Source organism: Abramis brama (assembly GCF_963993115.1).
Source record: "Abramis brama genome assembly, chromosome: 8".
Taxonomy (NCBI): Eukaryota; Metazoa; Chordata; class Actinopteri; order Cypriniformes; family Leuciscidae; genus Abramis; species Abramis brama.
In genome coordinates this window covers 14,588,660-14,602,517 of record NC_139970.1, presented here as the reverse complement: position 1 = coordinate 14,602,517, position 13,858 = coordinate 14,588,660, and the positions used below count along the sequence as shown (strand labels likewise).

Sequence of the window (13,858 nt, the reverse complement as noted above, 5' to 3'; positions counted from 1 at the left end):
TTTGCCTGTCTTGTGGATTATTAGTATTAAACTTGGTGGTGGAACTTTATATTCATCGTCTTCATCAATTTAACTGCATCCACCCATGGCGGATGTTTGGAAACATATGAAGTTGAAGCTTTATGTCCTGTTAATTTAGCCACTGTATCAAATAAATACCAAGGGTTGTGTTTGTTCTCTTCTAAGAGAGTCTAAAAGTAAGCAGATATAGCAGTTTTCAAGGGCTTTCTATATGCAATAACATTTTCCTTCCACAAAATGCGAAATAGCTCTAGTTTTGTTTTCTTCCAGCTGCACTCCAGTTTTTCAGCCTGCTTTCTTGAGGGCCAGAGAGTGGTTGTTACATGGCGTTGGACTATTTTCCTTAATCTTCTTTAAACGCAAAGGAGCAACCATGTCTAAAGTGCTGGGAAAGAGAGAGTCAGTAGTTTCTGTTGTAACATTGAGTTTTTCTAAGCTATCTGGTATGCAGAGGAGTAGATTTGGATCAGGAAGATTATTTATAATGCAATCTTTAGTGGTAGAATTCTGTCAGAATAGTTTTCTGTCAAAATAATCAACACAGCTATCAAAATGGCTTAGTTAAACGATGATTTTATCAAATATAATAATAATAAAAATGTATATATTTTTTAATTATTGGACAAATTAGGGCATTCTAGGAAATAAAATGTGTTCTTAAAACATGCTGAAATTGAATTATTAATTACAAATAAATACAAATTTATTAGTGGATAAAAAAAAAAAGATTGAGTACTTTGCTGTTTTCAGCACATGAGTATATGTAATTCATGCTATAAAATCATTTATTAATAAATACATTATAAATGTAATATGAATGTAATATTAATGACCACTTGCAGCAGTTAAATTAATTTAATTAAATTTATTATCATTTTATTGTCTTAATTCTAATTTTACATCCTTACTTCAAATTCAGGAATTTAATTGGATATGGCACATCACCTGATATTTATGATTTATTGTCATTGGTGTACATACAATGACAATACTGTTTTTACCGTGCCTAAAGAAAAAATCTCTGAGTTTCATTCTAATAAAAGGTGTGACAGCGACTTTTCCCATGCCAAATATCAATCTATATTTTTTTTCCCTCAGCCTTAAAGTGTGTATGTCACTTGTGTGTGAACCATACTTGTGAGACGGAGGCAGAAGGAGCATGTTGGAACTCAGTGATGCTCATAAATGGGAAGGAGGAGCCAGTGAAGTCCTGTGTGTCCCCATCAGAGCTCAAGGGTCAGGTGTTCTGCCACAGCTCCAGAAACGTCTATAAACGCAACTGCTGCTTTACAGACTTCTGCAACAATGAGACGCTGCACTTCAATCCAGGTATGACAGGCCATTGTCATCATCTCCCATATTCTGAAAGTGTCCTAGAATTAAACATCATTAACAGTACATTTGTTTTAGTGTGTGTTTTGTTTGGACTGTTTTTCTGTATAGAATAGCAAATCTTTCTTTGCTCAGTGAAAGTAAAACATGTATGACATAACAAGGCTGGTTGGGTAATTATCGGGCAGCCTGAGGGTTATTAATACTGTGTGTATCCTAGCAGGGTAGTTAAATTCCTCCGAGCGGCTGTCTAACAGGTAGAGTCATACATGACTGTTGGCTTGAGACTGGTGCACCAGAGTAGAGGATGGATTAATGGCCCATTGTTAGGAAAAAGTGCCCTTTATACCTGATTATTTCAGAAAAAAAAAAAAAAAACACTTTTGGGGACTCCCATATTTATGTTAGTTGTCAACAATATGGGGCTTTCAGGGACTATTACATTTGGACCAAAATGACACTGAGGATGTCACTGCCACAAATATGATGTCAGAGATTAAACCATTATATTTAAAGGGGAAAATATAAAAGACTAAGGGCCATATTTACTAAATAGGGCAAATTAGTGTGAGTGCACAATTCCAAAAAAGCACCAATGGGAGTGGAAAGTTCTAGGGGTGATCTACAGACGCGTGCAAATTCAAGAACACATCTAGATCATTCCATAATGACCAACACAATATTCCAAGAGCAGCGCAATTAGCGTCTGGTTTAAGACATGTTTTTTTTAGGCCATTAAATAATGGCGCAAATACCAGTAAATTGACTATCGCAAACCTTAGTAAATCACCTTGCATAAATACTCTCCTCCCATACATTTTGCATCTGAAAGGGAAACAAACAAATGCATTTGCAATAAAGTCAGCCACAAAAATAACTGTCCACGCCTTTTCAGCGCTAATATTTCACTGCATGTCTTAAGTAAATCCTGACAATAGTTTTTTTAATGCCAAAAGAGGGTTTGCGCCAGCGCAAACTGTTAGTAAAGCTGGTCCTAAAATCTTTAAAAAAGTGAGTAGCTGTAGGCTGAGACAGTGAGACAGTAGGCTATATACAGAGGGCTATTTATTCAAGTTAATACATATTTGGTGGGTCACTGCCCCACCTGCCTCTGTATGAGCCACAGCTGCTGAAAAGTCAATCCAACAATTTTACAGTAATTTACCAAGTTTAATGTATGAAAACGGCTTTTGTTTGTATGTCCTTTCTGAGTTATTGAAGATTGTTTAAAAAGGGTATGAAACTGAAATTGCAATTATCTTTTCTTTCCTATTGTTTCGTACACTCATTGGCCACTTTATTAGGTACACCTGTTCAACTGCTTGTTAACAAAAATATCTAATTCTAACTAAATATCTAACTCAATACATTTAAATATGTTGACATGGTCAAGATGACTATTGAATTTCAAACTGAGCATCAGAATGGGGAAGAAAGGTATAAGTGACTTTGAACTTGGCATGGTTGCTTGTGCCAGACGGGCTGGTCTGAGTATTTCAGAAACTGCTCATCTACTGGGATTTTCACGTACAACCATCTCTAGGGTTTACAGAGAATGGTCCAAAAAAGAGTAATTTCCAGTGAGCAGCAGTTCTGTGGACAAAAATGCCTTGATGCCAGAGGTTAGAGGAGATTAGCCAGACTGGTTCGAGCTGATAGAAAGTCAACAGTAACTCTGTCACCAGATATATAAATATATATATCCTATAATAACCCTGCTACCATCTATCGTAGCAGTTTTAACCAGTCTTACACAGACAACCCTCATTATTTTACATTCAAGGATTCATCAGTGGCACAGGGCGTACTCGGTCTACTGGTGAGCTGTCCTGCTTTACTCTCACCGACAGTTGGTATAGCTTGTCTATTGGCACAATCAATGTGAAATGGTAAAGCCTTACTCTCGCTAACCTGTAATCCTCCTGTCTCTCTGAGGTTGTCAATGCTGGTGCTGCCGCTGACTTGAATACTGTCCTTTACTGTTTCATCTCGGGAGATTGTTTCTTGTTTATTGCTAATCTGCTGTCCTGTTTCACTGCTAGCGTCCACACTGAGGCCGTAACTAGGATCTTTCCCCTTCTGTCACTACAATAATCTCCAATATTTTGTATTGTGTTATTTGTAAGGACCCAATTTGTAAGGGAAACTTTCATCCTTTTCACGTCTTCATTCCTACTTTTTTTTAACGTTTTTGCTTTTGTGCTCCTGACAGGTGCCTCTTTCCATCCACCGAGGTCTTTTTTTGTGCTGTTAAAGTTATGTGCTGTATTTTGAAGTGACGAGAGCGTGCTCACATTCACTTCTTACTTTCTATAATTCACAGATTTTAATTTTATTTTACTACAATATTATTAGTTAACGTGTTTGTGTATGTAAGAAATAAATCACTCCAAAAATAAAAATGAAATAATATAATCCAAATTTGTGATTTGGGGCCCCCTAGCGTCCTGGGCCCATATACCTGGCATACTCTGCACCCCCCATAACGGTGCCCCTGCCCCTATTAAAGTCTAGTGTGACTGTGGTTTCACTCACATCATTTTCCATTAAAATACAACAATTTAGGACAAATATATTGTTGTTATAAGCAGTATCAAGGTAAACAGTCACTCTCAGGAATCATAGAACTGACGAAGCAAGTATAATAGTAACTCCTTTTATTCTTTAACTGATATGAACTCACTTAACCATGACTATCTCGCCATATTACATTCTTCTTCTCTTACATTTCTCTCCTTTTCGCTCTTTCCCTCTTGAGCGCCCTCTAGCACAATTACTCAGAACACAACATATATTTACGTGCTGACAGGACATTGTGTATTGGTGCATATTTCATTTTCAAGTTTGTTTTTGCCATACTTTCTCTTTCTCTTTGTGCTGTTTTTTTTATTTCTTTTTTTAAATACCTTAATTCAAATTCATTGACACTTTGTTCATTCTTGAAGTGAACTTTTTCCTGTATTGTGATTAGATTCACTGTTGGACTGCCGCCTTGAACTTGAGAACGCGAGTCCAGAATGATGCGACAGATGTGAGAGAAGCCTGCCCATGAAATGTCCCTGGCGTTGCACTGCTCGTCTGCTGTGCTACCGGTTAAACACTCCGCCAGAGTCCTAGGAGACAATTAAGAGGCCACTTTTTCCAACCCATTCTCATAAATGGCGCATGTCCAAGACTTTGGGGCAAAAAGTGCCTTACCGTCTTGTATTGCTAAGTGCAGAAAAACTCATGGCAATTATAAGGGAAGTCAATTTTGTTTTTATTTCCATTTTATTTTATTTGAATGGTATCTGCAAACAGTAAATGACTCCCGTAAAGCTGAAAGTGATACAATGATTCAGAATTAGATTTAATAATATTTAAATCTAAGCATCACTTTGAAAATCTATTTCTGATATTTTTGTTTTGGCTAGTAGAAGTTCTGAATGGCTGGTGGTAACTTAAAAATTTAGAAGCCAAATTGGCTGGCAAGTAAAAAAATTAATTTCAAATCCTGGAAGTCCAGTATCTCACATCTTCCATCCTTCAAAATATCCAGTAGGCCTACTTTGAAGTCTTTAAATGTAAGGTTGAAACTTTAACCCTCACATGTTTATACATATACATATGTTACATACAATTATATTTTGGTTGCATCATTGATCATTATTTTCCCTTTTATCACTGTAAAGCAGCTTTGAAACAGTCTGTATTGGATAAAGTGTTAAATAAAGGTGATTTGAAAAGAGAATTCATATAATTCTGTCTTTTAGGAAGTATTTCCAGATTATGGTAAAAGTCCACACAAATTTTAAATACATTTCTTATTACATTTCTTTATTATTTATTGACTATGTATTTCCTATTACATTTCTTTATTATTTATTGATTTATTGAAGCTCTCTGAAATGGAAAGGTCCATTACCATTATCTGCTCGTGCATAAGACATTGCTTGTGTTTCTTTCCAAACAAAGAACTGGCTGGCTGATTTTCTATAGAAATTATTCCAGTCTTGGCCAGCGGACAGTGTGTTCCATCTCTCTTGTTGTTGTGCAAATCCATTTTCACAGTTATTGGTGCTGCAGTTCATCAGGTTGTAGGTCAAGTGTTGTGAAACTTAAGCCCTTGTTGAAAATATGATCACACAGCATGTGTATCATCACAGGGCATGGAACTACAATAACTGTTACTATGGTTAATGCAACCACCACATGTTAAGGGCTTGCAAAATACCTGAAAGCTTATAAACTAATAAATCTGAGACAGAAAAACATTTTAATAAAGGTTGTTAATTCAATTCTGCTAATAGAAATAAAAACAAAACAAAAGCAAAAACAAACAGCCAAATAGGTTTTAAAACTTTACTCAGATATCTAGAGGAACATTTTCTTTCAACAGGCAATTACAAGAGCAGCAATTGTAAGGTAACTTTAATTAATTTATATAATCAGGCTTAACATATTCAAAGCAGTAGTACAAAATAGGCCTCTACCTAAATCTTTGCAAAACTCCAAAGAACGTTGCCAGATTCACGTTCATCATTTCAATAAACCTGAACATGATTTTAGCACCAATCACATTCACTTTGAAAATATTGCGAAACATCATATTATTATGCAGAAATGTTTTTTTTTGTTGCAAACTGAAAATATATGAAGATTTTAAATAGAAAGAATGGATTCGTATAGATTTACGCACGCACGCATGCATACATACAATAATTCATTTTTTTTCGAGATTTTTTATTTTATTTTTTTATGTCTGATGATAAAAACACACTGAGTAGTTATAGTTCACATGTTAAATCAGGTCTTGTCCAACTCCAGTCCTGGAGGGCCATGTCCTGCAGAGTATAACTTTATCCCTAATCAAACACATCTACTGTACCTGTAATTTTCGAGCAATTCTCAAGACTTTCCTAATATTTTCCTTCAGCATCAGAGTCAACCATTTCTGTATTAGTCATAAAGAGCATTTGGTGGCAATAACGCACTAAAACGTGAAACACCACTTTGTGTCTCAAGGACAGCAGATAAAGGCATCACTGACTTAGTTGTTGATTGGCAAATAATACCTAAGGTGAAACACCAAAGGTCCAGAATATCCTGAATGGATAAGGAACAACCAACACCCACCCCCAGCTCTGGTGCCTGAAAGATTTTAATAATGTGTTTACTGGGAAAAATAGGCAACATGGCCCTTACAAGTAATTCGTGTGAAATATATATGGTTGCCATGACAACCTCAAGTAATAGTGATTCTATCTTACCTTAGCAGACACCACTAAATATCATTGCAATGGTTATGAATTTCTGAATCTTTTAAGCCCTGTATGAGTTTGAATTTGAAACTGTCTGCTGTTCATTGGTGCAACTGAGCTCATCTATCAAAACACCTCTCTGAAGTATGTGCAGAGACCCTCTGCTTTCCATTTATCTCTGCAGATACTCTGTAAATTTTCCTTCATTGGCTAATGGCCCTTTTGTGTTCCAAGTTTACTTACTTGCAGGCTGTTTTAGTAGACAAGCATGCAAAAGAGAACATGTGTTGTGAAATACCTCACTCTTGGTGTTGTCACTGATGACCCTGTACAGATGTGGTGAGGTCATGGCCCACTGGATAAGGACAACTTAAACTAAAATTTGAGCTCACATTGGTTGCATAGCTGCTTATGGAACATATTCCAATGCATTCATGACAGAAAGTTTTGACCCAATACTTGAAAAGCCTTTTCAGATATGTTTTTGCTGGAAACCACAAGGTGTTTGTGTTGTCCAGAAGTGACTCCTGGTTCCCTTTCGAGTCGGTCTTTCAACACTGCATCATCGAAGATGTCGCTATGGGGGTTATCCCCTCCTTTCTCGAATCTAATTTGCCCGCCAATGGCGTTCAAGCGCAGAGGCGGGTTCCCCCACACTATAAGGCAGCGCTGGACGCCATTGCCTCAGAATCTTTCTCCTTCAGCTATAAGAAGCCATCTACAGTTCGCCGTTGTGATACGTCATCTATGGGACGGTATCTGGATTGCCACTAATCTGCAGCATTCCTGTGAGTATGACATTTTTCTTTCAGATGCCTTCCGGACCGCATTGTTTCTGCCTTGGTGATGTCCACTCAGAAGCAGTGCTGCAGGAGTCCATCTGCCCTCAATAGCGGCGGTGACATATTAGCCTGTTTCTGTCAACACTGCATTGGCTCCCCTTTAAACATTGTATACATTTTAAAATCTTGCTGATTACTTACAAAGCACTAAATGGTTTAGCTCCCCAGTACTTGAGAGAATTCTTAACGCATTATACTCCTTCACATCTATTGCAATGTCAAAATTCATGCTATTTGATAATCCCTAGAATATCAGAATCAACTGCAGGCGGTAGATCCTTTTCCTATTTATCACCTAAACTTTGGAATAGTCTTCCTAGCATTGTTTGAGCAGACACACTCTGTCAGTTTAAATCTAGACTAAAAACACATCTCTTTAACCTGGCATACACATTATAACATTATAGAACATTTATTTATATTATTCAGATCAGTTAAATGATTGTTAGGCTGCATATACTAGGTCATATACCGGGAACATGAGCCGGAATTATCCCAACAACGTTTTATCTGTACAGAGGTAAAGGGAAGGGAAGGAGGCCTTCACAGGGGAGAGACTAGTTGACACTTCAGGACTGCGTTGTCGTCGGTTTCAGGCGCAGGTCCTTCATCAGATCTGGATACGGCCTGGATTCGGCGGACTGGGGTAAACCTAGGGATAAACAGAGAGACTAATATTAGCGTAGACGGCATACTTCTTATGATGTAACAAGTACATCAGAATTTATGGGAAGTGTTCCCGGTTCTGGCTGAACTAATCTATGCAGCCTAACATTGAATTATAGAAGTCTATAATGTGTATAATATAATGTGTATTCTAGGTCAAAGAGATGTGTTTTTAGTCTAGATTTGAACTGACCGTGTGTGCCTGCTTCCCGCACAATGTTAGGAAGACTGTTCCAAAGTTTTGGTGCTAAATAGGAAAGGATCTACCGCCAGAGGTCGATTTTGATATTCTAGGTATTATCAACTGGCCGAAATTTTTACATCGCAATACATCGTTGCCGACGCAGAAGTATAAATCAGCCTTAAGCGTGCAGGGCAACCACCCATGATAGCATTACAATAATCGAGCCTTGATGTCATGAACGCATGAACTAATTGTTCCTCATTTGTCATTGAGAGCATATGACATAATTTAGATATATTTTTAAGATGGAAAAATGCGGTTTTACAGATACTAGACCCGTGACTTTCAAATGAAAGATTGGTATCAAAGAGCACACCCAGGTTCCTAACCGACGACAAAGACTTGACAGAGCAGCCATCAAGTGTTAGACAGTATTCTAGGTTATTACGTGAGGAAGTTTTTTGTCCAATAATTAGTATCTCTGTTTTTTCAGAATTAAGTAGTAGGAAATTACTAGTCATCCAGTTTTTTTATATCAGTTATGCATTACGTTAATTTTGTGAATTGGTAAGTTTCATCATGGCTTGGAGAAATATAGAGCGACATAACTAATGCCATGCTTCCTAATGATATCTCCTTACTTGCAGGGTAGCATGAACAGCAAAGTTCCTTGCACTGAGCCTTGTGGTATGCCATACTGAACTTCGATAAGACATCTCTTCATTTACTGCTTCAAACTGATAACGGTCAGATAAGTATGATTTAAACCATGCTAATGCAATTCCAGTAATGGCAACATAATTTTCGAGTCTATTTAAAAGAATGTTGTGGTCGATAGTATCAAATCCAGCACTAAGATCGAGTAACACTAATAACACTATCAAGTCGAGTCGAGTGACGAGTAACACTAACACTAAATCCTGTACTGTACAGTCTAAATCCTGACTGAAAATCCTCGCAGATACCATTTCTTTCTAAAAAGGAACATAGTTGTGAGGATACTGCCTTTTCTAGTATCTTTGACAGAAAAGGTAGATTCGAGATCGGCCTGTAATTGACTAATTCTGTAGGATCAAGTTGCATTTTTTTAACAAGCGGTTTAATCATAGCCATCCAGTTTTTGGTACGTATCCTAATGACAAAGATGAATGAATGATATTAAGAAGAGGATCTATGACCTCTGGAAGCATCTCTCAATAGCTTAGTCGGTATAGGGTCTAACATACATGTTGTCGATTTAGATGATTTAACGAGTTTGGAAAATTCTTCCTCTCCTAAAGCAATGAATGAATCAAAATATTCCTCAAGGAGACTACAATGCACTGCCTGATGCGATACTGAGCTCATAGATGGGCTGAACAAGATCGACCAAAGCTGCCTCCCAGGGAAGTGCAAGGTCTGGTGTTACCAGTTTACTCTGAATAAGCATCTGGTGTGGCCTCTGAAACTGTGCGACATTACCTCAACAACGGTCCTGAAAATGGACAGGAAGGCAAACGGCTACATCAAGAAATGGCTTGGCCTCCCCTGCGCCCTTGTCAACATGGCACTATTTGGGAGGAACATTTTGGAACTCTCACTGAAATCCATCAACCTGGGCTACAAGCAGGAGAAGGTGAGGCTGCTATTCGAGCTAAGAGAATCGCCTGATCCGCTTGTGAGAAACACAGAAGGCCAAATCCGCACAGGACGCAAGAAGAGTGTGACCAAAAGCTGAAGTGTGACGCAGAGAGTAGAACAGGCCACCAACCGGCTAAAGCATCTGGAGATCGTTGGGTTTTCACAGCCAGGAAGGAAAAAGTCTTGGCTGGGGATCTACACCCAAAATGTGGTCTTAAGCATCTACAAAGGAAAGGAAGGACCTTGTGATCACTTAAGTGTCGAAGATGGAGGAGGAGTGCTACAAGGTCAGAGCCGTGTGTCTACACCAGCAAGACAGATGGACAACCTGGGAAGCTATTAACAGGAACATCAGCTGGGCTGATATGTGGAAGATGCCCCAAGCAAGGCTTAGCTTCCTCATAGGGGCCACGTATGATGTCCTTCCCGGTCCCCAGATCCTACATTTGTGGTACGGATCGGAGGAGACTGTCATGACTGGCAACTGTCATCTTTGCTCCTCCCAGAATCCAAGTCTCCAGCGCACCCTCTCTTGGTTCAAGGCAGCATTGATCCATGGCCGCTACTGATGGCGCCATGACCAAGTCCTGCGCAAGCTTGCAGAAGTCCTGGAGACGTGCAGGCTAGAGGCAAAGAGATCCCATTTAGCAATATCCCAGCTGCAGATCCACTTCGTCAGGCAAGGGAGAGAGGGCCAAAGTTGCCGGCAGCAGCAGCAGCCTGAAGGACTGGTATCTCTTGTCACCAAAAGGGGAGTGGAGCATGGTAGCTGACCTTGACCACCAGCTAAGGTTCCCGGTAGAGATCACTGCAACCTTCTTATGGCCTGACCTCTGCTTCATCCCTGTTAAGACAGTCATCATGGTTGAACTGACTGTCCCATGCGTAGAGGGGCTGGAAGCTGCCTTTGAGAGGAAGAAGGAGAGGTACACAGAGCTGGCAGCTGCGTTCTCTCAAGGTGGGTGGAGGGCTCTTATCTTCCCGGTGGAAGTCGGCTGTAGAGGCTACATCGGAGTATCTACCCAGCGGCTCCTGAAGTCTCTGGGCATCACCGACCATGAAAAAAGAGGGCACTCATAGATCTGGCAAAGGAGGCAGAAAGAGGGAGTTTCTGGCTTTGGCTCTGTAGAAGGGACAGAACATGGGCTTAACAGGGATCCTAGGACCAACTGTGGGGGGTGGCAGTGACTGGGACTGTTCCATCCCCTCAAGATGTTCTGGAATTAAAGGAGCAAAACATCAGTGAAGGGTGGCTCCCAGCTGATGAACCTGCAGCTGGTCCAGCGGCACTGGTGGAGGTGCTTCAGGCAGCGATTCCCAGCAGGTAGCCATACCTGTGCTGACAATACATCTTTGTCCATCAATCCAGTAATGCTGCTGTCCTCTATTCTACATAAAGACTGTAAGTCAGGATAGCTTTCATCTGACTGTTGTTCTTTTGAGTCACATTTGGTTGTGGCCTTATGGCCCACCTTTTTAGTTAGACGAGACACTCAAGTGTGCAATTGTTGGTTTTGTTCTTTTAACTTAACAATACACTGAGCTCGTTCGTGTGCAATGTATAAGGTCAAATTCTCTGTGGCAACAGATAATGCCTTTTTATGTTTTTCTTTCTAATACATGCACCAAGTACTTTTTTGCATTCTTTAATTGACCATACCTTTTCTGGGTGAATACCAAATTTCTTTGAGTCAAATCCAATCTGTCTGACTCAGTCGTTATGGAGTCCATGTGCTCTCCTAACAATGATTTGAACTCACTGCTAGTAGCTAGGGGTAGCTAGTAGGGGTTGCTAGTAGCTAGCTAGTCCACCTTTCACAGTTGTTGGAATCACCCTAGCATTCCTTCTCAATATTTTGTAATGTCTTTCTGGCACAACAGGACACTTTCAACACTTCCCTTACTGAGCAGAGGATAACCTAGTTAATGTATGTATTCCAAGAAAATGTAATGTATTCAACCTTTCCCTGACTTAACAGAGGATGAACCTTCCTCCCTGGCAAAGTAGAGGATAACTATTCTGTTAACAAACTGTTTAAACACTTGAACACACACTTCACTGGTTGAACAAACAACCTTCCCTGATTAAACAGAGGATGAACCACTTCTCTAGCAAAGCAGAGGATTAACTACTGTTAACAAACTGTTTAAACACTTGAACACACTTCACTGGTTGAACAGAGGATGAATCATCTCTGACGACACAGAGGATAAATAACCTTGCTTTTTAAAGCAGAGGATTAATCTTCCCTAACTTTACTGAGGATAAAACTTCTCTAGCAACGTAGAGGGTAACTATTGTTAAACAACCTCCCTGATTAGACAGAGGATAAACCACCTATCCTTGTTAAGCAGAGAATAAACTACTGTTAACACTCTGTGACTGTTGTTAACCTTCCCTGGTTGAACAGAGAATGAATCTCACCTGGCTGACGACCTTAAACAAAGCATGCAAATGAAGTATACAGTTATAGCAAACTGCCCCAGACTCTAGAGTGTCACCAGTCCTAATACAATAAGCATAACTATTCAAAGAATGGGACAGGGGCTCCAAGAGCCATTAAAGACAAAAGGTGAGAGTCAGTAATCTGGCTCATTTGATTTACAATAAAGTGAACAGGAACTGGTAGAAAACTTTGTGCTTCACCTTAGTTTTTCATGTGATGTTATGTCAGGACGTAGAATCATCAGATCTTAAACAGATTCTTAAATTTGTAATTCCACACTTACTAATTTGGAATATGATCAAAGATTGCGTATATGGATGTGTTTGGAGAAATTAGCTATTGAAAAATTACTTTTTAACATTTTAACTACATTTTAATGCATGTATTATGTATAATCAAGTGCGTAGCAACCACTATAGTCCACATTTTAAAACTGCTTGAGTGAATGCAGAGCATCACAACTTCTCTCGTGCCACAGCCTTATGACCTCCGTGAAGTTGGCACCCCATAAAATGAAATAATCCCCAAAACTATGTCATTCGTTTGTGCTGATTTGTGCCGCAAAAATGAACGTTTGTGCTGGTTTATTTTGAGATATTGAACATTATTTTTTTGGTTGTGTGGCATCGCTCCAAACCGGTATCGTTTGTTTGTGCTCAACACTGTATCTATTTCCCCTCCTTATAAATAACAAATACAAAAACCTGTAACTATAACCCTGTCTTAAATATAACAAAAAAACTTTTTAGGGACAGTTACAGTACATCACTCTCCACCCCATGTCTTATGCTCACCGGGGCTGCATTTATACACTACTGTTCAAAAGTTTGGGTCAGTAAGATTTTTTTTTAGGGGGGAGGGGGAGAGAAATAAATCAATACTTTTATTCAGCGAGGATGCATTAAAATGATCAAAAGACATGAACAAAAGAAATGTTACAAAAGATTCTATTTAAAATAAATTAAATGGAATGTTGTATTCATCAAAGAATCCAGAAAATAAATTGTCCACAACTGTTTTCAACATTGATAATAATAATGAATGTTTTTTTGTTTTTTTTTTAGCATCAAATCAGCATATTAGAATGATTTTTGAAGGATCATGTGACACTGAAGACTGGAGTAATGATGCTGAAAATTCAGCTTTGCATCACAGGAATAAATTATATTTTAAAATATATTCAAATAGAAAACAGTTATTTTAAATTTGCATAATATTTAACAATATTACTGTTTTTTTTTGTTTGTTTTGTTAGTATTTTTAATCAAATAAATGCAGACTTGGTGAGCATAGAGACTTCTTTTAAAAACATTAAAAATGTGTTTATATAGTAAAAAGCATTGTGTGTGTGTATATATATATATATATATATATATATATATATATATATACACAAGTCACCTTTATTTATATAGCACTTTATACAATACAGATTGTTTCAAATCAGCTTTACAGTGATAACAGGAAAATTATACATTTCGGCTGTTGATCATATGAAGTCAGTTT

The 13,858-nt window shown here is 38.5% G+C and overlaps 1 protein-coding gene across 2 annotated transcripts in view; it reads left to right on the top strand.

Moving 5' to 3' along the window:
* acvr1c (activin A receptor type 1C) overlaps positions 1–13,858 on the top strand; it is a 112,324-nt gene that overhangs the window by 51,613 nt on the left and 46,853 nt on the right. For both annotated transcript variants that reach the window (XM_084122778.1, XM_084122779.1), the window contains exon 2: positions 1,120–1,350. In XM_084122778.1, coding sequence (XP_083978904.1) covers positions 1,120–1,350 — 231 coding nt within the window. The remainder of the gene's footprint in view (positions 1–1,119; positions 1,351–13,858) is intronic.